The 26058-nt window shown below is 44.2% G+C and overlaps 1 protein-coding gene across 1 annotated transcript in view; it reads left to right on the top strand.

Annotated features, from left to right (window-relative positions):
• The window catches only part of LOC137504766 (CD109 antigen-like), a 128878-nt gene that overhangs the window by 54504 nt on the left and 48316 nt on the right, over window positions 1–26058 (top strand). The window contains exons 26-27 of the mRNA XM_068233351.1: window positions 18082–18245; window positions 19545–19573. Of these exons, the coding sequence (XP_068089452.1) occupies window positions 18082–18245; window positions 19545–19573 (193 nt within the window). The remainder of the gene's footprint in view (window positions 1–18081; window positions 18246–19544; window positions 19574–26058) is intronic.

The raw sequence follows: 26058 nt of genomic DNA on the forward strand, positions 1-26058 counted from the left end.
AGCTGTTTGTCTCCACCACTCGATATGGCAGCATTTCGCAGGCCAGAAGCTTGGCTATGCTGGCTGTTACTGCCACGGCCCGGGGGTCATTTGCTGGAAATTTCCTCTTGCGCTCAAACATCTCCGAGACAGACAACTGAACCGTAGGGCTGCACACTGAAGGGCTGTTGGTTGTTGTGTTTGATGAACACTGGGAGACCTCAAGAGCACTAGTCCGGAAAGTGACAGTGTCAGCGTCGTCTGATGTTTGTGAATGTTGTGAACCACGCAATGGCTGGGCTACTGCTGCTGCTGAGGCGGGTCTGGTGGTGAGTCTGGTGAACCCAAGGGAGGCAGTGTTGCTGGTACCCTGTCCTGCCGCGTTTGCCCACAGAGTGGGATGTTTGGATAGCATGTGGCGGCTCATGCTGGTGGTGGAGAGGTTGTTAATACTTTTCCCCCTGCTCAGGCGGGTCTTGCACACCTTGCAAATCGCCATGGTACCATCCTCAGTGCAGTCTTCAAAGAAAGCCCAGACTTTGGAGCACCTGCCTTGCTGGCGATTTCTGTTTGCGCCTCTTTTGCCTCTCACTTGAACTTCCACGCTTGTGGTGCCTGAAATTGCGCGCCGCCTACCTTGTGGCACAAGGCGAACTCGTGCAGCAGTGGGTTCTTCAACAGACTCATCTGTGCTGCTGCTACGACGGCGATGTTCTCGTTCACAAACAAAATCTGGGTCTATGTCCACATTGTCCATACCCTCCTCTTCCATCTCCTCAAACTCGTAATATGTCATTGTGGGATGCCGCCGCCGTGGAGTAGAGCTCCCCAGAACAACCTCTGCGCAGCTCACTCCAACGTCGTCTTCCAGAGCTTCTCGGCCGACCTCCTGCAATTGCAACCCCTCCTGCCCAACTTGCTCTGGAATTTGGGCTTCAAAGTCCTCGGACTCGCCTTGTATTTCAGTGCCCGGTGCATTTCCCACAGTTAATGGTTGTGAATCCGGGCACAACATTTCTGGCTGTTCCTCCATTGACCTTTCAAAGGTGGAAGTTTGTTGGCCTGGGAATAGCTCCTGCGAATACCCCATTGTGTCCTGAGGTAATTCATCGGACTGGTTATCTGGCAGTTGTGTGCGTGGTGTCGCTGCCGGTTGTGTCAGCTTTGTGCCCTCTGGCTCCTTGTAACTGGCTGAGGACTCGGACCTCATGCGTGATGTGCTGGTGCTGCTTAACCCACTGCTGGATGCTTGAGAGGTCATCCAAGTAATTATCTGGTCCTTTTCTTTTGGATCTGTGAGGGTTGTTGTCCTGGACAACATGGGCGGTATTGAGTTGGGTGCTCCCCTGTGGCCTGTACGTGAACCGTCAGGGGAAACACCTCTTCCCTTGCCCCTCCCTCTTTCACCGGATTTCTTCCTCATTTCACATTTCACTATTCTTAAAGTACACGCTGACTGGCAGCAGTACAGTGGCAGTACAGAAATGCTATACAGTGGTGGGTGAGCGGTGTACCACTATTGCCAGCAGCGACACAGAGCACAATGCTATACAGTGGCGGGTGAGCGGTGTACTACTGTTCCCAGCAGACACAGAGTGGCAGTAAACACAATGCTATATAGTGTGGCTGAGCGGTGTACACAGAGTGGCAGTAAACACAATGCTATATAGTGTGGCTGAGCGAGCGGTGCACTACTGTTCCCAGCAGACACAGAGTGGCAGTAAACACAATGCTATATAGTGTGGCTGAGCGGTGTACACAGAGTGGCAGTAAACACAATGCTATATAGTGTGGCTGAGCCGTGTACACAGAGTGACAGTAAACACAATGCTATATAGTGTGGCTGAGCGAGCGGTGTACTACTGTTCCCAGCAGACACAGAGTGGCAGTAAACACAATGCTATATAGTGTGGCTGAGCGGTGTACACAGAGTGGCAGTAAACACAATGCTATATAGTGTGGCTGAGCGAGCGGTGTACTACTGTTCCCAGCAGACACAGAGTGGCAGTAAACACAATGCTATATAGTGTGGCTGAGCCGTGTACACAGAGTGGCAGTAAACACAATGCTATATAGTGTGGCTGAGCGAGCGGTGTACTACTGTTCCCAGCAGACACAGAGTGGCAGTAAACACAATTATTATTATTATTATTTTTTATTTATATAGCGCCAACATATTCCGCAGCGCTTTACAAAGCACAATAAGACGACAAGGGGAACATAGATACAACTAACAAATATACAGCAGAGTTCCAAGCAGCACAAATATTGTTACAAAAACAGTAAACATTAGGAGGATGACCCTGCCCTTGCGAGCTTACAATCTAATGGGTAGTGGGGGACACACTAGGTAAGGGGGTGGAGGATGGATGAGGCAGTGATTCTTTGCCTCTGATTACATTGTGACAAATAAGTAAATAAAGGGCTATAGAATGTTATAAGCTTGTCTGAAAAGGTGTGTTTTAAGAGTGCGTTTGAAGATGTCCAGGTTTGGAGCATGACGTACAGGCTGTGGAAGAGAGTTCCAGATAAGGGCTGATGCTCGTGTAAAGTCCTGGATGCGAGCATGAGAGGAGGTGATCAGCTTAGAGGCCAGGAGAATTTCTTGGGAGGAGCGAAGGTTGCGGGAGGGACAATATCTTGAGATTAGTGAGGAGATGTATGGAGGAAAATGCTATATAGTGTGGCTGAGCCGTGTACACAGAGTGGCAGTAAACAATGCTATATAGTGTGGCTGAGCCGTGTACACAGAGTGGCAGTAAACACAATGCTATATAGTCTGGCTGAGCGGTGTACACAGAGTGGCAGTAAACACAATGCTATATAGTGTGGCTGAGCCGTGTACACAGAGTGGCAGTAAACAATGCTATAAAGTGTGGCTGAGCCGTGTACACAGAGTGGCAGTAAACATAATGCTATATAGTCTGGCTGAGCGGTGTACACAGAGTGGCAGTAAACACAATGCTATATAGTGTGGCTGAGCCGTGTACACAGAGTGGCAGTAAACAATGCTATATAGTCTGGCTGAGCCGTGTACACAGAGTGGCAGTAAACACAATGCTATATAGTCTGAGTGAGCGGTGTACACAGAGTGGCAGTAAACACAATGCTATATAGTGTGGCTGAGCCCTGTACACAGAGTGGCAGTAAACAATGCTATATAGTCTGGCTGAGCCGTGTACACAGAGTGGCAGTAAACACAATGCTATATAGTGTGGCTGAGCCGTGTACACAGAGTGGCAGTAAACACAATGCTATATAGTCTGGCTGAGCGGTGTACACAGAGTGGCAGTAAACACAATGCTATATAGTGTGGCTGAGCGAGCGGTGCACTACTGTTCCCAGCAGCGACACACAATGACTGGGGGGACCCTGGCTAGCCTGGCTGGAGAGAGAACTACCCTGCCTGCCTACCCAAAGCTAAACCCACAGACAAATGGCGGAGATATGACGTGGTTCGGGTATTTATTTAACCGAACCACGTGACCGTTCGGCCAATCAGAGCGCGTTCGGGCCCGAACCACGTGAACCGTTCGGCCAATCAAAGCGCGTTCGGGTCCGAACCACGTGACGGCCAATCACAGCGCTAGCCGAACGTTTGGGGAACGTTCGGCCATGCGCTCTTAGTTCGGCCATGTGGCCGAACGGTTTGGCCGAACACCATCAGGTGTTCGGCCGAACTCGAACATCACCCGAACAGGGTGATGTTCTGCAGAACCCGAACAGTGGCGAACACTGTTCGCCCAACACTAGTGCGGACCTCCTGCGCATGCATAGTAGACCCGGACTGACGCGACTGAGGATATTACCGGGGCTGATTGCAGCTGAACGGCAGACTGCAGGAGGACGGCGAGGGACTCACATGTGTTTATATAGTGGCAGGAAGCCCCGGGTAAGTATTGTTTCTTTCATTTGAAATGTCTCTGGTTTCCATTAAGTTTAGGGGATGTGTGCTGGAATTACATCAATAAATACAACTATTAGTCTCTAGGGGCTTGGGGTAGCTGTGATAAGCACTACAAAATGAAGTATTGAGGTGAAATCTGAGTCCCCAGTAATGTAAAACCACTGTGCAGTCAGAAGAGTTTATAAATGTTGAGCTCTGGCAAACTGCTCTACTGATATAGAAGCATAACTGCAATTCCTTGGGAACAATAGACTAACAGAACAATAGTGTGCTCCAATAGGCATTCATCACTTTATTAAAAATCTCACCTCTTAACTACACCTACTTCATCACAGTAGTGGTATAGCACTTGGAAGGGTGAAAAATCTGCACCCAGGCTCTGTGTATCTGGCTCCTTAACTACTTGCCGTCTGCTCCACGACAATTGGTGTGTAAAGTGCGGCAGCCCCAGGACCACTCCACACCGATTGGCGTGAACGGCCGTGTATAGGGCTAGCAGGGGATCGCGCGCAGGCTGCGCACGCATCTCCTGCTTGGGGGGCGGAACTCCGTAATCGCCGCTCGGGAGACTGTTAGACAGCGAAACCGCCGTCTAATTACTTTGTACAGTGCTGCGATCTGCAGCAGCGCTGTACTGGGGACAGCCCCCCTGGGACACAGGGAAGTGATCCGCTGTGATAGGCTGAAGCCTATCACAGCCGATTGCAGTGATTGGCTGGCCAGGGGAGGGAAGGAGGGATATAAGAAAAATTTTTAAAAAAATAGTACAATTTATTAATAATTTAATAAAATAAATATTTACCAAAAAAAAAAAAAACACCTGGGGGGGGGGGGGGGGGGGGGGGATCAGACCCCACCAACAGAGAGCTCTGTTGGTGGGGAGAAAAGGGTGGGGGGGGGGGGGGATCACTCGTGTGCTGAGTTGTTTGGCCCTGCAGCTTGGCCTTAAAGCTGCAGTGGCCATTTTAGTAATAAATGTCCTGGTCACTAGGGGGGTTAACTCCGCAGTCCTCAATTAAAAGAGACAACAGATGAGACAGCAGACAACTATTGAAGAACACAATAGGGGTAAAGAGGCACCTCTTACCCCTATTGTGCTGAGTTTCACCCCGTCACATGCAGCTGTGAGAGGGGTCTGGCCTGGCCTCACATGGTGATAACCATTGTGAAGGCCAGCTTTTTACTATGAAGGAGAGCGACGGCATCCAGTTCAGCTTGGACACCCAAAGTGGAGTCGATTCAATTGTCTCCACCTGCTTCAAGCGGTTGGTTGCCTCCCTGCAACCTACCTTTGTGAGTAGCCCTTCTATATTCTTACATTTATCCAACTTCAATCAAACATACTATGCTATCTGGGCTCCCGTGTTTGTTTTTCGGTGTCTTTTTTCCTTTAGGGTGTCAAGACACCCCATCCTACCTCCTGAAGAAGAGAACTAGGTATGTTCAGGCTGGTAAGCAGCAATATGGCAGATGGGGGTCACTAACTTGCATATAGGATTAAGTATGTATCAGGAGGTATATAAAATCTTAGTTAACAACATTTCTGTATACAGTATATGTGAGGCTTAACTGCCTCAGGTTATACGATCAGATTTTTAAACAGAATTTTTAATTGGAGAAGCCTTTTTTTATTTTATTTACAACAACAGTATTATTTGAACTCTCAAAAGGTGGACGGCGCTTTTGTAGGCTTACTACCCGCAGCTAACTAGTCATGTGTGGGGACCCACTAACCCACACAAAAAAACACTATGTAATATTTGCAAACAGAAGAACTAGTTGCGCTGGGTATATATAATTTCACCAATCTAAATCATCAATAATAATTAGTGCTTATACACCTGATTAAAATTTGAAACATGCATAAATTCGCATACATTTATTAATACAAAAAACATATACAAAAAAATGAATGAATAAAAACTTCCACATAAAATGTTATAAAGCATCAGTTGGTACCAGTAATTGCATATTTAATCAACCGTTGCAATGAATATCACACTCATACGCTCACGCACACCCAGACCATCCAATATGTACAAAAAAGGGGATGTGGTTGATCTTTGTATCAACCAATTTGGAAAAATATATATAGAATGTGATAGATTAATTACAAAAGGGGAATTAATGTATTGTAATGAGGAATTGATGTATGGGGATGGACTTGTGTTTTTATGCACAGTCCCTCTCCATAAACCTACCAGTCTATTAGGATTTCTCTTTATCTTCCCAAATGGGTTGCTGGTTTGGTGATACGAGGAATCTAACTGTGTGTAGTCGTATAGGAGTATTCCCCTTGTCCTCGGTCCTGTTAGCTAGTGTAATACCTTTCCGATGGTATAAAAGCATAAAAATCAAGGAGTTCACTCTCTCAGAGTCTATTCCGGTTCTGTGCCGGTGTTTAGATCTAAGTTAAGGTAGCTTACCGTGTGGATTATAAGTATACTCACGCTCCCCTCTTGATTGCTGCGGGGTTGCGGCGAAAAGTTCTATTCTTGAGTCAGAGCTCCGGCCGGCAGCTCAATGACTCACAGTAGCTCTCGTCTCCCGTAATTACTATGTATCCACTTCCGGTGACGTCACCTACTCCCCGCGTCTCCGTTTGCTTGGATACCACTCTGCTGCCATCTGCTGCATCAAGCAACCGGAGACGCGGGCAGTAGGTGACGTCACTGGAAGTGAACTAGCTGCCACCCGGAACTACTACACTCTATTATCGTAGATACATAGTGATTACGGGAGACAAGAGCTACTGTGAGTCATTGAGCTGCCGGCCGGACCTCTGACTCAAGAATTTAACTTTTCGCAGCAACCCCGCAGCAATCAAGAGGGGAGTGTGAGTATACTTATAGTCCACACGGAAAGCTACCTTAACTTAGATCTAAACACCAGCACAGAACCAGAATAGACTCTGAGAGAGTGAAATCCTTGATTTTTATGCTTTTATACCATCGGACAGGTATTACACTAGCTACCAGTATTATTTGGATTGTCAGTCTGTCTACTAAGATTTGCATTGGACATTTCCTTGTTCTTATTTTACTTTGCTTTGTATTCTGCTGACATTATAGCTTTGTGGAAGTTCCCCCCTACATTGTCATGCCACAGAGATTACTATTATGTTTGTAAAGACAAGGTATTATGTATCAGTTTTTAAGGTTTTTATTTTTGGTTCCTTGACATCCTCATTTGTAATGACTGAGATAATGTTTACCATCCTTTGTATATTTCTTCAACTGAGGTATTCAATTTCTTTTTAACCTCAAGGCATGTCTTTTATTTTGTATACATTTATTGTATTGTATTGAATGTAAAATATCTTAGCTGTCTGTGCACAGGGGCAAACCCAGGATTTTTAAGGGGGGATTCCTGAAAGGTCTCCCTCAGCCACGTACAATAAAAGTATAATAATATGGTAGGACATCATGCTGGGTACACATAATGCAATTTCCCATCTGACTGACAGGATCTGACAATTATTTCTGAAATGTCCAATCTGCTCCCAATCGACAACGGGATTGATCAGGAGCAGTTTGGATACAGATAATAATGAGGACAGCCAACATTGGTAATGAAGGAAAAAGTGAAGCATTCACACCGCAGGGCACAGAGCTGTGTCATACCTAAGTTCTCTAGAGCTGCTCCATGCTCTGTACACAAGCTGCTGCTCCATGCTCTGTACACACGCTGCTGCTCCGTGCTCTGTACAGATGCTGCTGCCCCTTCCAAAGTTAACTGTAGCAGGGAAAGAAAGGGGGCAGTGCTGCGAGCGGCAGAATGCCTGCAGATATTTGGGTGTCTCAACTTGTGCCTGTCCCCAGACACTGCACCGGCCCTGGTCTGAGGGGGGGAATCTGGGCAGCTGTAATCCCCCCTGCATTTGCCTATGGTGCACTGTTCCTGTATTTCAGACCCTTTTATGTTGCTGAAATCAGCTCAGCAACACAACAAGTGTGCACAGCTTCTCCCTGAAAGTGATAATTTCCTTGGTGTACTACAGGGGTGCCCATTAAGTAGATCGTGATCTACCGGTAGATTGCAAAGGACTTTAGGATAGATCCCACACTGCCGTATACATTATACTCTGACTTGGATGAGCAGTGTAGAGGATTATGATGTTGTAAGGTGGGGAGTCATACATTTACAAGCATTATATAATACTGCTGGATACAATTTTGAGCATGATATTGTAAGCACGATACTGTGACTGTTTGGTCAAGCACTGTTCTATTTGGCTTACTGAGGAGGACTCTATAATATGATTGATTGACTGGCGGCTTGTGGTAATCACTGATAATCTGCACTTATGGTTTGTAACTGTTGGTAGATTCTACCTGGTAGATCATTTTCATTGAAAATTTTCAAAGTAGCTTGCAAGCTAAAACATTGTGTGCACCTCTGGTCTACTACCTTGCATCACGCCATATTAGATCCAATTCCACAGGGGATCTGATCCAGTATTGTGCCCACTGCTGCTTCTGCTTCTGACTTTATAGTGCTTTTTGCAGTACAAAAGTTATAAAGCGGCCTGTAATGTAAGGGGTTGCAAGGTAAAGCACCCACAGCATGCGATGGGGGCTGAAGTGGCCACCACTCTTTCTCTCCCTCTTCTTTTGCAGGTAATCAATCAAGCTATCTCTGGGCAGATTGCAGTCCATGTGCCTGACTAATTAGGCCACTTGTGAAAGAATGAAAGAGATTGCTGCTCAACTGTTATACGTTGCCAGAGCGGGCACCTCACAGGGTCTTTCATCCCGGACTCCAAGATTCCCCTACCCAACCCATTTATCTTTTCCGTTGGGTCTATTTTATCTGGTTTAGCGCAATGCTGAGCTAGTTGGAGCAGTTTGATTACTTAAAGAGACTCTGAAGCGAGTCTAAATTCTCTTTATTAACTTGTATTCATTTGAATCACCCTCAGCCCTGCTAAACCGCTGCTATCCCATGGCAAAACGAGGGATTTATACCCCCAAATCCCCTGTGCAAAATCCACAACTTTCTTGGTCGTGGATTTTGCTGCTCATGGAGGCAGAGCTAGGAGCTGCAGCTCTGCCTCAATGCGCGTCAATCTGCCTCTCCCCACCCCTCTCAGTGAAGGAAGACTGAGAGGGGTGGGGAAAGGCGGCGATCAGCGGGGATTGACGCGCGAAGAGGCAGAGCTACAGCCCTAAGCTCTGCCTCATCAGGAAATGCTCCCTGGACACAGGAGAGGGGATTTGGGGGGTATAAACCCCTAGTTTGCCGTGGGATAGCAGCGGTTTAGCAGGGTTGAGCGTGATTCAAATGAATACAAGCTAATAAAGAGAATTTAGACTTGCTTCAGAGTCTCTTTAAAGAGGAACTTCAGCCTATACAAACATAATGTCATTAAGTTACATTAGTTATGTTAATTAAAATAGAGAGGTAATATATCTTACCCATCCTGTTTTAAAAGAGCAGGCAAAGGTTTGTGATTTCATGAGGGCAGACATCTTTTTGGTTGAAAGGAGGTGACAGGGAGCATGAGACACAGTTCCAACTGTCCTGTGTCCTGATCACCCCTCCCAGTTGCTAGGCAATGAGAACAACAACATCAGAAATCCCATCATGCTTTGCATAGCATCAGGGGAAATATGCCCAGACAGTTTTCTTTGATGGGGTGCAGCTTAGCTTCTAAGCAGCTAAAATTTAGGCTTGGGTATGAAAAAAAGTTCTAATGCTGTGAAACTGTTAAAGAAACACCAAGCCTTTTCAGTGCTGCTGAGTAGATTTATAATCTGGAGGATCACTTTAAAGAGTTATTTATACTGCCGGGGCTGCGGCCAAGCAGCACAAGTGTTCATTATTGATGATACGTTTCAAGTTCAGTTACAAGTGATCTTTAATGATTTTCTCAAGTTTGCTGTTCAAGTTAAAATAAAGTTATCGTAATCCATAAAATAGCCACGGCCAGTTTCATACCATTCAGATCTCTGTGTGTTTTGTTTTAAAGTTATTTTAAGGTATGTGATGTATTTATTTTTAAGTATGTGATCTTAACCAGTGCAGCCTGCACTCCCATGTAAAACACTTGTCTGCAGCCCCTTGACTCTATCCTACTGATGGAGATAAGAATGTCCTTTCCTGATCTATGTTGTTTGATTGCTAAACTGATCAAATGTTGATTGCGAAAACCTACATAAATATTCATTAGATTCTTGTTTTGTTTTTGTTTTTTTAACCATTTCCGTACCAGCAGTCTCTGCCCCCTTAATGACCAGAGACTGCAAGAACGGTAAAACGCTGTCTCCCGGTGAATCGCTGCTCTCACCCATCACGCCGTTCTGTCCCCGCCACAGGTTCCTCTCTCTGCCCTCCCTATGATGGCAGAGTGCTGTGCGCCAGTCAGGAGCCGCTTTTTCATTGGCTCCTGACCCTGTCACTCAATGTAAGCCAATGGGTTTGGCTTACAGTGATGACAGGGTCAGGAGCCAATAAAAATGGCTTCTGACTGGCTCACGGAACTCTGCCGTCATAGAGACGGCAGGGCAACTGTATTGCAGCGGGGAGAAAATGGCGGAAGGGGCGTGACTGCACGGCGGGATGATTGAAATCTACGTCCTGTCAGATCCGTGCAGGATGTAGATTTCAACTGCGTCGGTCCGCAAATGGTTAATAATCTGATGTGTAACTTATTACAAATATTATTTAGTATATAAGTACCCTTAAAGTAAACCTGAGACAATGGCAAATAAAAGTTTTTACATACATGGGGCTTCCTCCAGCCATCTCCGCACTAGAGATGGGCCGAACCTCCAATTTTAGGTTCGCAAACCTACCCCTGAAAGTTCGGTTCGCGCAAACTTTCGCGAACCGCAATAGACTTCAATGGAGAGGTGAACTTGAAAATTTGGACGGAGACATTGTTGAGTGGCATACACGTCAAAAATCTCAATAAAAAACCTAGATTTGATGCAAACCACTGTTTTAAGGTCAGAAATCACATTGAATGTTGATTTACAGGCCTAAACTGCTTTACAACATCTTGCATATGTATACATCTATCAGGAAGTGTAGTTCCCTCCTTCCCTCAAAACAAAAAAACAGCAAACAGAGAAGCTTCCCCATATTGAAGCATTGGATATGGTAAAGTCTTAAGCCAATGGCCTCAATTCACTAAGATCATGCTAGAGATAATAAAGCAAGAGAAAACTTACCTCCACACGTGAGAGAGTTATCTTAACTCTTCATTCCTTAAGTTACCTCTCCTGTAGTTAGTTTACCTCCTCTGTAGTTAATTTACCTCCTCTGTAGTTATTTTCACATGCAGTTAATGAACAGCCTGTCTTTAACTCTGGAGTTATTTTAAGGATTGGAGAGTTAATTTAAAGACAGAAGAGTTAACTTTAGGCTTGCCTGAGGTAAAATGTTTCCTGAATACTACATGCCTTATCACCATGGTAACAACTCTAGAAGAGTTATTAAAGACAGGAGATAAGCTTATTGAATTGAGGCCAATGTGTTGTAAGACACAAGTAAGCTATCAGTAGATACCACTACTGATCTCTGCTTATCCGAAGCCACAATAGGTTCCATAGTAAAATACTTGGCCTGATTCACAAAGCTTTTCTGTTACATTATCCCACCTTATTTATTAACACACAATTTATCTCTGCTTAAATAACTTAACTCATGATTTACCTCTCCTTATCTAACTTAATTTATGGTTCAGCTCTCCTTATTTGACAGAACTCATGGTTCAGCTCTCCTAATTTGGCAGAACTCATGGTTCAGCTCTCCTTATTTGACAGAACTCATGGTTTAGCTCTCCTTATCTATTTATCTCATGAATTATCTCTCCTCATTTGTTTATCTCCTGCATTAGCACTCCTTATATGAAAGGAGATGAAAAATAAATAACCTTTGTGAATCAACCCCAATGTGTCTTCTGACTAGTGTTCTCACTACAAAACCTTATATAAACCCACTCTTTAACCCTCTGGGGGATAATCCCGAGCTGAGCTCGGGGTAAGCCGCCACAGAGGTTTTCTCAGGCCCTGGTGGGCCGATTTGCATAATTTTTTTTTGTTGCACGCAGCTAGCACTTTGCTAGCTGCGTGTATATACCAATCGCCGCCGCTCCGCGCTGATTCGCCGCTACTCGCCATGCCGTGCCGCCCCCCCCCCCCCCAAGACCCCCTGCGCAGCCTGGCCAATCAGTGCCAGGCAGCGCTGAGGGGTGGATCGAGACTCCCTCTGACGTCACGACGTCGTTGACGTCGATGACGTCATCCCGATCGTCGCCATGGCGACGGGGGAAGCCAAACAGGAAATCCCGTTCTGAACGGGATTTCCTGTTTGCTTTGTATGCCGGAGGCGATCGGAGGGGGTGGGGGGATGCCGCTGCACAGCGGCTATCATGTAGCGAGCCCTGGGCTCGCTACATGATTTAAAAAATAAAAAAAATTTAAAAATAGTGCTGCGTCACCTCCTGGGCGATATAATTGTATCCCCCAGGAGGTTAAAAACTATTAAAGATGATTTTGTCATGCCAAATAATCCACCAATACACACATCTAAAATGTGTTTTTGTTTGCTGAATTTTTAAGGATGCCCCTCTACAATCAGCTAACATGGTTTCCCCCAGTTTGACTGCTCTCTAACAGTTTATATCTGTTATATATAGATAGATAGGCAGATAGCTTCTAGTATGTTGCTGTTAACACAGTGTGTGTGTTTTCTTTTTATTTGAATAAGTTGTTGACAGTATCTATATGCTTGCCAACATTCCTACTAAACTCATTTTTGTGTTGACAACTGACACTGAAACAAATAGTGCTGAGCTGTCAGAATGATAAAGCAGCAGGTACTGTACAGGAGAAGTTGTTGTGCAGTGCAATCAAAAGCATTTGCTTTCCATTTTCTCTGTAATGCCTGTAACACACCATGCAATTTCTCACCAGATAGATGGTCCAAAAGATAATTTTCGACAGGTTCAATCTTATTTCAGATTGTTTTTCTAATCAATTTTGTATAGAAGTGATTGGAAAATCGATCAGAAAAATGATCAGAAATCAGATCGGACCTGTTAGAAATGATCTTTTGGACCTGTCTATATGATGGAGGATTGCATGGTGTGTACCAGCCAGGCATAAAATATGCATGCAGAGTCCTTCCAATAAGCCCTCACCTGGATCTCCCCCTCATTTTCTTAACTTTGTTGTAGAGTTTTTGCACTATGAAGATTAGATTACTGTAATATGACAAAATGTTAATTTCCTGTTAGAAAAAACAAACATATTTCTGTGGAATCTGGACTATGTGAATAGATTCCTCTATTAAAAAGAAAACAAAACAAAAAAGAAAACAAAAAACAAAGTCACTGGTCACTATTGTGGCACTTACTGGGCCAGCTTTGATGTGCCTGTCTTAATAAAGGCTGCCACTTTTGGTGTGCTGCTAATTCCAAAACACCAGCCAAATACATACCCGGGCAACCCCAGGCCATCAGCTAGTATGTAATAAAGAAAAAGGACTGTAAATGTGTACATAAAGACTGTGGGTGGCATGGTGGTATAGTGGTTAGCAATCCCAGCCAGGGAACTATCCCCTCGTGTCTGAGTGGGTTTCCCCTGGGTACTCTAGTTACCTCTCACTTCCTAAAGACATACATATAAGTTAATTGGCTTCCCCTAAATTGGCTCTAGGCTACGATACATACACTACATGATATATACATATGGCTAGGGTAGGGATTCAATTGTGAGCCCCTTTAAGTGCCTGGACAATATACTTTGTACAGTGCTGTGGAAGATGTCAGCTGTAACGATTGCGGAATTATTTCCGTGGTCAGCGCACAGGACGCGCGCCGACACTACGAAAATCCTCCACAAGCATGTAATCTAAGAGAACCCAGCTATGGTGCTATGCACCTGTAGAGGGACATTCCTACCGGCAGATGGAGCTGTGGAGTGCAGACAAACACAGCCTCTGCACTGCCACAGACGGCAGATGGGAATTGTACGAGTAGAAGTAATGTAGGGCAAGATCGCCCTTAAAGAGAGAGAACACAGAGACAGAATGTATGTGTGTCCACCAATCCAGTCGCCACCCAGCGACGGTGAACACACAACAATGAAAATGAAATGGGAACGCAATCGCAAGTGTAGCGATTGCCAATAGTGACACAAGACCGAACTAGACAGAGCACAAGTTTAGAGAAAGAGCACAGAGACAGAATGAAATGTGTGTCCACCAATCTAGTCGCCACCCAGCAACGGTGAACACACATCCGTAGAAACAAAGTATGAACGCAATCGCAAGACTGGTGATTGCCAACAGACACAAGACCAAGCAGGACAGAACACAAGAGTAGCAAAAGGCACAGCAAGCAAGAACAATCATAACATCAAGAAAAATAACAAACGCTAGCTAAACGCGAACACCGAACTCATTCGCAACAGCGAACGCGTTTACGATACGATCACCGTGCGTTAGGCGCCCGGTGATAAGCGTGCCACCCTAACTAACCAATGAAACACAAACACGAAATAGAGAACGCGAACGTTTGCTAAACAGTTACCTCACCGAGCCTACAGCAAGCGTTCGTACCAGACAAGACAAACAGATGGGGCTACCAGTAGCAACCGCAGCTCTGGCCTACACTCCCAGACAGACAGACAGATTTCCTGTCGACCGTTGCTGGCGACAAGACAATCGAGGCAGAGAGACAGAACAAGGCAATACAGATAATACAACCTGACTGCACTAGAAGGGATGCCTAGTGCAGTCCCAAGGATTTACTCTAAGATAATCTTTAGCAAAGAATAGCGAGGCTGATACTCTTGGAAAGTTAGCAGGAACGTTTGACCAGCAAGGGATTCTGGAAGAACATGGTATTTATACTGCAAGCCTTCAAAGGAAGCAGCTAGGCAATTTGCATGACAAGTGTATGCAAATTCCTCAGCAGAGTAACTCTGAAACTTGCAAAGCGAAGACAGGTCTCTTTTCCAGAGACCTGCAGCCTTCAGACCTAAAGAATGGACAAACAGCTGTCTGCCCATGCAGACAGCTGAGCAAATCATTACTTCAGCGCTATGTAAATAATAGAGACAATTTTGTTGGTATGTATGAAAAATTGGAACTTGAGTGATTTTTTTTAAGTAGGAGACTCCCTGTATGTACAGTAAAATGTGAGTGTTATAGCCAATAGTGTGCATATAAAGCTACTGCTGACATCTAAGGGAAATTTATTTGGAAATAATATTTGAAAGTTTGAGTGTCAGGTCCTTTAGTGAGCAAACATATCCTTTCTCAGTCTTTCCAATATGGGAATCCCATGTAATCAAAGGTAATAAATATCAGTGTCATACCCCATACTGTCCTCATTCAAACTACTGAAAGGAAATGTGTTGCAAGGAGGGTAAGGGTGATATCCAATACTCTTTTTTCAAAACCTATAGCAAGGTCTCCCTTTCAAAGCAATTAGATATTAACAGTTGCTAGAAAAATGTGAGCCATGCTCAATAATCTACCTATATATTCATTTGGAATGTATATTTATAAAATTTCTAAAAAAGAATAAAAAAAATCCCTGTGTCAAACTGTGATTTAATGCTGAACCTTTACAAACACAACCTCTTTTTCAGGTCCCTCTTCAGGGTGCAACTATAAGGAACACTTAACTGAAAAGCCAGGTACTTACCTGGGGCTTCTTCCAGCCTCTTGAAGTCCTCCTGCTCCCTTGCGGTGATTCTGGACTGTGTCGTTCCTCCGCTGCCCCCCTCCATAAGCCAGGGGACTTGATAGTCTCAGGCCGCTGCATATGCATGATGCCAGCTGTGCCCCTCCATTATTGTGCTCCTGAGGCCAGTTGCATTAAATTTTTGCTTACTGCAGAATGCTTCCGGCTACAGAAGGGCATTGGTGAAGGTGTATGGCACTGGGCCGCACATCCAGCATTCATCTGAGTGACATCAGGAGTACCGTGCAGCGTGGGATGACAGCAAGGGACCAGAAAGGCTTCAAAGGGTTGGAAGAAGCCCCAAGTAAGTAAGTGGATAATTTTTTTTCAGTTAAAGTTTCCTTTATGTGGTTAAGAAATAAAAGCCCTATCCCATAGCCATATCAATCCATACCATGCACTGATGAGGACCAAGATGATCGAAACAGGTTGTATGTACATTGGATCGGTGTGGCTCTGTTAAATGTATTAGCTACAGGCTCACAATACACCAATGGTTCTGGATGTGCTTTGCTTTCAAGGGCATAAAGAAATGATTTGCATATTCAGGAGTGATGCATAAAGGGAAACCACCGTTGCTCACTTACATCCGAATTATCACCAATACCTTCTGTTTTAAGAAGGTAAAATTACATTTAGCATTGCTTTTTAACAGAGGGCTTTTTGGTCTCTTTAAGCTCTGTATACCTTTCAGGTGCTTCTGTGTCACTATGAACTCTGTGGGTATTCCTAAGAAATGAAAGTGTAACTGAAGTCATTTTATTTACTTTATTTCCTATGAGAGCGCAGTTAATGACTTACACAAAAAGCAGCAATGTTAACATGTAAAATATGTTTTTACCTTTAAAAAAACTAAAATTTTCATGTTTGACCTACCCCCTCTCCTCATTTCCTTCTCTCCCGAGGTAATCTGTTACCTAGTGTTAACAATAACTACAGACCCGACATAAGAATGTAAACAAACATTGAAACTTGTGAGCAACAAGTGGGTTCAAAGGCACATTAAAATTGTCATGCCAGGTACTCTGCAAATACTTCTTGCATCTAAAGACATTTTTGTATGAAGACATTTGTTCAGAAATGTCATACCAAACAAACAAAGATATCCTGCGCTCCGAGTCAAAGTCGCACAGCCAAAGGAGGTTCCCCTTTACACTTTAAGCATTGCAGCGCTCCAGAGTAGGGTGATGTGTAGAGAAACTAAAATGAAATGGAGCGCGCCATAGTGCATTAAATGTTTCAGGGAGTTTTATTCACAATTAAAAGTTATACTCACAAACATTAGTTGTGTTTTTCGCGTATCAGCGGACAGCCAGCCGCTTATCTCGACACTGGAGGATGACGCGCTGTGGCCAGCAGCGCGTGTCTCGATGTCCTGGATACCGTCTAACTGGGAGGTGGGCGTGGCTGAAGTGAAGCAAGCTGTGCGCCGAAACGCGTAATGACGTCACATGCTTGCTTCACTTGAGCCACGCCCACCTCCCAGTGAGACGGTATCCAGGACATCGAGACACGCGCTGCTGGCCACAGCGTGTCATCCTCCACTGTCGAGATAACAGCTGGCTGTCCGCTGATACGCGAAAAACACAACTAATGTTTGTGAGTATAATTTTTAATTGTAAATAAAACTCCCTGAAACATTTAATGCACTATGGCGCACTCCATTTCGTTTTAGTTTCTCTAATGTCATACCAAACCCTGTGCCTATACACCACCTTACTAAACCCCTCTTTGCCATATTTCCTACAAAAAAAGTAGAATATACTGAGTTCTAGGAATGGATAGTTAACTCTTTGAAAGGGAAGAGGCATAAGGAAGTAAAATTGTTTATTTTCTTTGCTTCAGGTTATAAAAGGGGATTTTCCCATTGCTTTATGTTAATATGATATATATAGGTGTGTTTGTGTAAAGTATCAAATTCTCTGTCACTCACAATATCATGGCAGGTGCATCAAAAGACTGTTTCCTATTGGTCAGAACTCATTTATAAGTCCTGTGGGCAACTGTGAGTTTACCCTTCACAATACCATCTCCCATCTCAGAAGGAGTTCCAGGATGTGGTTGCCTCTTTTGAAACAGCTGATTCTAATTTATCCCTTTGTGTTGAGTGTCTGCTATGCTGCGTAAGTTACTTTATATGTTTCATTGCTATAATACTGCTTACAATTAAAAGATAAAATATGTATATAAAAACACTTTGGGTTAATTAAAAATAGCAAAACAAGACTTGAGGAACAAGTAACAATAGTGGACCTTTTTAAGAGAGTTCTAAATGCAGTAGCATGCAATAACATGGACTTTGATTTGGCAGGTAATATAAATGGACTTTAGAATTTGGTTTGGTAGCTAATATAAATGCAGATGCTTTAGAAAGAATTCTGTGCAAATGGTTATCTGAGCACACCTCTCATAGGGGGTCCCGATCGCTGAATAATATCTGTATGTTTAAGCCCTGGTAAATGGTACATACTTAGAACTGTCTTTGCTTTTACAGGCCTTCATTTTACATCATTATACCCAGAAGTATCATCAGCAATGAAGATACGAGGCTCGCTGTTCACTGGTTTGGCAACTACTCTGAAGTTCTTGTTACTGCAACACTTAGGCCTGCGCATGACAGAGCAGATGTCTTAGTTAAAAGTGAAATCTTTTATAATGGTAGGTAGAACATTATGAAGCTGAATTCTGACTCAAAGAATGGCAGCTGGGGTTAATAACTGACTTCATTACATCACTGTGATAATAAATATAAACCATTAATTCAAAGATCTGGGTAAAATTTCTAAGAAATGACATTTTATAGCCTGAAAAATACATGGTCACCGTTAAATGGAACCTGAGCTGAAGGGGGTATGGAAGCTGATTTGGTTATTATCCTTTAAACAATGCTAATTGCCTGGCTGTCCTGCTTATCCTCTGCCTTTAATATGCTTAGCCATAGACCCTGAACAATTATGTTGATGATCAGGTGCTCTGACTTATGCTGGGTACACACTATGAGATTTTCTGGCCGATTTACTACCAGATCGATTATTTCCAACATGTTCAATTTGCTTCCCGATCGATTTCCGCGCATTTTCCGATCGATTTCCTATAAAAGTGAACAGAAATCGATTGGAAAATGCTCAGAAATCGATCAGAAAGCAAATCGAACATGTTGGAGATAATCGATCTGACAGTAAATCGGCCAGAAAATCTCATAGTGTGTACCCAGTATAAAGTCTCACTAGATTAGCCATCTGCTTGTGGCAATGTGCATTGTTTAGCCAGACAATGTGCATTGTTTAATGGAAATACATGTCAGCCTCCATAGGCCTCTCACTTCAGGTTTGCTTTGACTGTGTCTTCACTCACATTATCATGGAAGGGATTGTTCTTGTTCACAACTTTCTCCAATGCTGCCATTTGCCTGGTTATATTGGTTAGGCATCGGTAGAGGGAGGGCTCATGTGAGAATAAGGTTAGGTTTAGCGATATTAAAATATTGCAAAAAATTACTGATCTTTTGCTGTTGAAGTTACCATTGCCCAATAGTAAGTAGTAATTTTATCAATATTCTACTAGCGGCTATTTCTGGTGCCCAAATTACCATGGCACCCTTTTTAGATGCATGTCCTTGTTGATGTTGCCCATATAATACCGCCTTTGTATCAGAGCTATCTCTTATAGTCACAATGATCAGTATTGAGATAAATTGGTAGTTCTCTTTTCCACGAAAGTACATTTTCCCATGAAGTCACAAGCCAACAAACAAAAGGGCACAGTCATCTATTTTATTGTAGCAGGAGCTATAAAGACTGGGGAGTGGGTTTGCAATTTGTTGCTGAGAATTAGACTGGCTAATCCAAAGGAAAGAAGAAGTCTCATGTTACAATACATGCTTTACAATGATAATTCTTCCTCTATGCTGTATTGTATATGTACTGCTTTGGACTCACTGCTTTTTTTTCTTTGTAGATACTGTTGGAATCCTGACTCTTCCTGCAGTAAGTAAATACAAATATAAAAGTAAAACATTATAACTCTGAACTACCCCTGTAAGATGCCACATATTAATAAGATGCATATGAATGGAGCAAAGTACAGTGATAACACACACAAACCATATTCAGTCTTGTATTGGTCTGTGTTTGATTTCATAGATTTGATAATATAGGTTATTTCACTTTTACTGTGGCTAAGCCAATTTTATCACATACTGAAAGTTCAAATATGGCGCCATGGCTTTCCCAAGAGTCAAATTACAGCAATCTGCACAGTGCATATATTCCAATTGCATCCAGGCAGATATGTCTAAAGCTCAGCAGTCTTATGTGCCCAGACAGGCTACAAAGATACCCAAAGAATGAGATGGGCAGTGCCCAATTTGGGTAATTTTGACTGACAGCTCCTGGGGAATCATTTACAGATATTCACTAGTCAGTGTTGCTGCCTCTAGTGAGAGGGTATTTCAGTGGGATAGCTAGAGATCATGGGGCCCCATAGCAAAACTTTTATGGGGCCCTCGGAGGTAGGCACTCTTAAGCAATGCCACCTTCCCCTACCCTATGGATATGAGTTAATTTGGCAATTTACATGCACTCAACACTGCACATAGTTTATGGGCACTGAATTACAGGGGATTACCGGGCTTTAGATTTACCACAAATTGGAAAATGTCTCTTTAAATCGTGGAGCGCAATAGCAAAAAAAAGTCGCTTAACTTATAATTGCTATGTATATATAGAGATATCGCGCTGCAGTTCACAGTTCCAATGCGATGAAATAAAGTTCACTGAGAAGACATTCCATCCAAGGGTCACCAGAAGCAAAACACTTGAAAAAGAGACAAACAAGAAACTTCATAGGGCAACACTGTTGATTTCAATAGGTTACCATCACCATGTACACCTGTGAGACCACAAAAACTTTCTCCCATAGGACACAGCACCTTATGAGTGACAGGCACCCCCCCCCTCCCCACTTAGCCTGCACTCACCCAGGCAATCTCTCAAACAAGAGGCATATGAATCGCTTTGGGGGGTTTGTTTATTCTCAATTGCATAGATTTCCCAGCCTTTCAGGTGCACTTCCGCAAAAGGAAGCGACCATAGCGTAATACTATTTATTTATAAAAACTTTTAAAAACACAGATTGCACTCACAATTTCTCAGAAGATACAAGTGCACAGTACATGGTGTTCCCGGGACACCGTTCCCACTGCATCAGCCTCTGTAAACATGAAGAGCGCCAATCCACGCCACCATTGAACACAGCACTTCCTTGCACCGCCGTAGGCTCCGCCCTACGCATTTCGTCTCGTAAGACTCATCAGGGGCTTCCGATTGGCTGCAAGGAATTATCTTTTAACCCTCCCACTCATTCCCCATTGGTCAAAAAACAGGAGTTGCAGTACCGGATCTTCCCCGTCTGCACCACCCTCCATTAAAAATAAATCTAATAAGCTTGTAGTACTCAAAAAGGACTGTCTGCGCCCCCTTCCTCCTAATCCAACGCTATGTCTGCAGTACCAGCTCTCACCTGTCTGCACCACCTTCCACTAAAATTCAACATCCTGCAGTACTTAAAGATAACTGTCTGCGCCCCCCTCCCTCTAATCCCTTAAAAAGGCTTGCAGTACCTTAAGGATACTGTCTGCACCACCTCTGTTATATTCACCACCTATACTTCTTACAGGAGGCTATCTGCGCCCCCTGTTTCCTTACTTGGAGGATAAATATAGAAACCATTTTCCCTAGGATAATCTAGAAGAAACCAGCCTCTCATACATCTGCCACCGCTACTGGGACTCACTCCACCACGGGAGCTATTAAGCCCCAAAGCCTGATGCACATATAAATCATAGGGCCACCTGAAAATTACGTATATAATAAAAATATAAAAAATTTAATAAAAAATTAATGAAAAATTTAAATAAAAATATGAAAAAAGTGAAAAAGACTTGAATTTATAAAACATTCATGAGGTAGATTCGAATGGGAACGAGTTCCTTCACAGTCTTATTCCTTAATCATTACTAATGAAACAATTTAAATCGATATCCACATTCATCCCTCCCGGTCTCAAACATCCTAGATCAAAGATCCACTTTGTTTCCATCCTAGATAGTTCCCTAACCTTGTTACACCCCCGCCATGAGGGCTTTAATTTATCAATAGCACAGAATTTCATACTCATCGGGTTACAATCATGCATACGTTTGAAGTGTAGAGATAGGCTATGTTTTTCATATCCACGCGTTATGTTATATAGATGCTCACTAATACATTTCTTTAGAGCCCTCGTGGTGCGACCTACATACTGTAGGCCGCATTCACACCTTATCATATAGACAGTGCAGTTTCTAGGTTAAATTTCTCCCAGGGCGAGTCTCAAAAAATACGCCCCCCCCCCCCCCCCCAAGAAATTGTGTGGCAGCCACCCTAGCCCCCCAGCTGGCCAACAAACCTCCTTTAGCTCAAGAGAACCCCCCCCCCCCAAGTGGCCCATGCAGGTCCTCCAAAGTCCCCTCAGCCAAAGAGAAAAATCTGAGGGTCGAGCCATCTCTACTGGACAGCAGTAGTGGTGGATTAGATAATAGGTGGCAGTGCGGTGGTGTAGTGCTTAGCACTCTCGCCTTGCAGAGCTAGGTCCTCTCAGCCAGGGCACTATCTGCATAGAGTTTGTAAGTTCTCCCTGTGTCTGCGTGGGTTTCCTCCTGGCACTCCGGTTTCTTCCCACATCCCAAAAATATACATATCAGTTAATTGGCTTCCCACTAATTTGGCCTTGGACTACAATGGACATTTGACATATGGCAGGGATTAGATTGTGAGCTCCTCTAAAGGAACAGTCAGTGACATGACTATGTACTCTGTACAGCGCTGTGGAAGGTGTCAGCGCTATAAAAATACTAATAATAATTAGTGGTCAAACTTGCTGGGTGAGTTCAATCCCACACGGGGTGTATGGTGGTGGAATCAGGATACAGCTGAGCGCTATCTTGTATACTGGAAAACTAATAATAATTAGTTCAGAGGACCAATACCTTTCCCACTTTGTAATTAGAATCCACTTGTAGTTAGTATTATCCTATACTACTCCCATCCCCCCTAGTATTCAGTGCTACACGCCACAACTGCCAATTAGTGAGTTAATAAAATGGATGCAAAACAAGCACTAATCATTAAGTTTGCTAAAGGAGGCCCAATATATAAAAAAAGGATAGGTAGAGGCTACATAATTATGATAGGATGTTAATTTTGTCACTAGCATTTGCCATAGCTAAAATGAACAGTAAAACAGACGTTAGAAGTTGAGTATTGGCTTGGGTTATTGGGTAGGGTTAGGTGAATCTTTAGTTAAAAGTTAGAAAACAGGAATGGTTTGGTGGGAAGAGATTTAGGGGTCAGGAAAGGTGGTAACATCAAGGTAGGTGGGGAGTAGGGATACGCCTTCTGATTCAGAGTGCTGTTCCAAATGATTCGGACCAGGACTCTAATCTCTAGGGAGGGTTAGGCATTGACAGAGTTGGTTACGTTAAGGCAGGGCCAGAGGAGGGTTAAGGCTCATACACACATCAGACTATAGTTTTTGGAAAGTGAAAGATCACAGACCAATCTTACCACCCTGCATGTAGTATGAGAGCCATACTCTACACAGTCTTTTCTATGGAGCTGAACTCCACATCAGAAAAAAATCTTTGCAAGATGCTGCACACACAGATGCTGTACAGACACAAAAGATCAGTATCTGCAAAAGATCTGTTCCTGCCAAAAATCCATTCCTGCAAATTGCAATGATAGTCTATGAGATCTGAAGATCATCATACACACATGATTTAACTGACATTCATCTGCAGATCAAGCAATCATCCGCAGATCTGAAAATCCATCCTGGTGGATCTGATCTGCAGATGAATGTCAGTTAAATCATGTGTGTATGATGATCTGCAGATCTCATAGACTATCATTGCAATTTGCAGGAATGGATTTTTGGCAGGAACAGATCTTTTGCAGATACTGATCTTTTGTGTCTGTACAGCATCTGTGTGTGCAGCATCTTGCAAAGATTTTTTTCTGATGTGGAGTTCAGCTCCATAGAAAAGACTGTGAAGGTATGGCTCTCATACTACATGAAGGGTGGTAAGATTGGTCTGTGATCTTTCAGTTTCCAAAGACTATAGTCTGATGTGTGTATGCACCTTTAGGCACCGCCAGAGTGGCTAAAGTTAGACATGGCCAGGGAGACGTTAGGGTTAGGCATGGCCAGGGGGAGGATTAGGGATCGCCAGGGTGGATAAAGTTAGACATGGCCATAGGGAAGGTTAAGCATTGTCAGGGGTGGTTAAAGAGAACCAGAGATGATGTAAAGAAAAGATGTTATACATACCTGGGGCTTCCTCCAGCCCCATACGCGCTGATCGATCCCACGCTGCCGTCCACCACTGCCCGCATCTACGAGAACCGGCTCCTGTCTCTGCCGTCAGTCGGACTCAGTCTAGCATAGCAGAAGTGCTCTCTTTGCGTATCTCTGGAGCAACCGCTGGAGAGATATGTAGAGGGCGCACTTCTCCTGCGGCAGCTGGCTCCAATGACGTCAGTGATGGGAGCTGGTTCTCGAAGTTGCGGGCAGCGGTGGATGGCGGCGTGGGATCGATCACCGCGTATGGGGCTGGAGGAAGCCCGAAGTATGTATAACATTTTATTTGCATCATCTCTGGTTCCCTTTAAAGTTAGGCATGGCCAGGGGGAGGGTTAGGGTTAGGCATTGCCAGGGGTGGTTAAGGTAAGACATGGCCAGGGGGATTGGTTAGGCATTGACAGGGAGAGCTCTTGAGACGGTTAGGCCAAAGTAAAATATTGATAAAGATTACCAAGATTTTACTATTAACTAATTAGGATATTGGTAATTGTATCTATATTTTACCAGCTGTATCTATATTTTACCAGCTTTTTCAAAGGTATGCCTGATGAGCACCTTTTTGAAGATGTGTTGTACATAAATACCAGGGGAGAGAGCATATATCAGCAGCAATGGACATTGCTGCAATCAATAAATCTGCTTGCAAACATAACCTGGTACACAAAAAAGTAATTTCAATCAAATGATTAGCACAATAGCACAGGTTCTTACTGCAAGTAAGCATCAGCAGTTGATCTCCTTGCTGGATGTATGTATATATCCTGCACTGTCCCATTGACTGCCTGACTAGTGACCCCAGAAGCCAGGGTGCTCTATCTGTCATTTATCTCTAGCCTGCTTAGGAATTTGACCTCCATCCTGCAAATAAACGCTGCCCACAGATCTTTTCATCCCAGGGTCGCCCAGCTAGCACCAGTATGCAGAGACTCGTGTGCTCGGTCCATCCATTGGGAAGAAAGCTTGGATTCTTAATGCAACTGCACTATGAATGACCTTTAAACCTCAGGGTCCCTGGCATCTGAGAGAATAGAAGAGGAGCGTGCTCTATCGTCTGCCTTTCCTGCAACTACTGACTGGAAAGAACACAGGAGCAGCTTGCCAGGTGGCCATGTGAAGCTCTGTCGGGAGAAGTGTTGGTTTCCTGAATGTCAGTGAGAGGATACAAATCACGCGGAAACCCTTCTGCTCTGCTGATTGGCCAGTGTATTAAAAAGGGTTGAGTCACATGTGAGGGAGCAGCGTAGAGGTTGCAGAATCCATCAGATCCCAGCTCTGCCGTGCAATCCCCTAGCTGTTCAGTGGCTGCCGGCCTGCCGCAGCCGCTACATACACCCGGCCACTTGCTCACCTTGTCATTCTGGCCGGACAACCAGGGGAAGAAAGCACGCAGGGGCCGACCAGGGGAACACACAGGAGGCAAGAAAACCAGGACTCCTCCATCGGCGCCTCTCTCTCTGCCTAGCCTGCAGTACCACTCCGACGTCAGCTGTCATCACGCATTGGTTGACGTCGGAGCGGAAGTAGAAAGCCGCTGGACACCCAGGAGGAGTGTGGGAAGCACGGTGATTGCGCTGGTGTACTTTAATCAGCTTGCACCGTGCGTCACCGGTTCAGCGGCTCCCTCTAGCTGTATCCTCCATCCTGCGCCCTCCTTCCTTCACCTGCCGACCTGCGCTCAGTGCCGTCGCACTGGCCGCACGGTGGTAGAAACGGCCCTGCATATAGACCACATGACTTGTATTACATGTCAAAAAGGGCCTTAATTTGAAACTCCTCCCATTCGCAAAAGATGTTATATTTTCAGTTCTGACACCCAAACCCCTTTCACATCCCCCACATCCCCTACAAGGATAAAACCCTGGTTTTTGCCACCCACTAAAACTTGTGGCCACAGGGGGTGCAACACAACTAGGGACTAGGGCATTCCTTAAATTAGGGGCCTTTCTGTATATAAAGGAAGGTTTAGATGGTAATACATTTTTAAGCACATGGTCACTTGTGAGAATTGGCCAGTTCTTTCTAACGATCTTTTCAACAGATTTATATTGTCTAGAGAAATCACTTAGTA

This window comes from Hyperolius riggenbachi, chromosome 4, assembly GCF_040937935.1.
Source record: "Hyperolius riggenbachi isolate aHypRig1 chromosome 4, aHypRig1.pri, whole genome shotgun sequence".
Lineage (NCBI taxonomy): Eukaryota > Metazoa > Chordata > Amphibia > Anura > Hyperoliidae > Hyperolius > Hyperolius riggenbachi.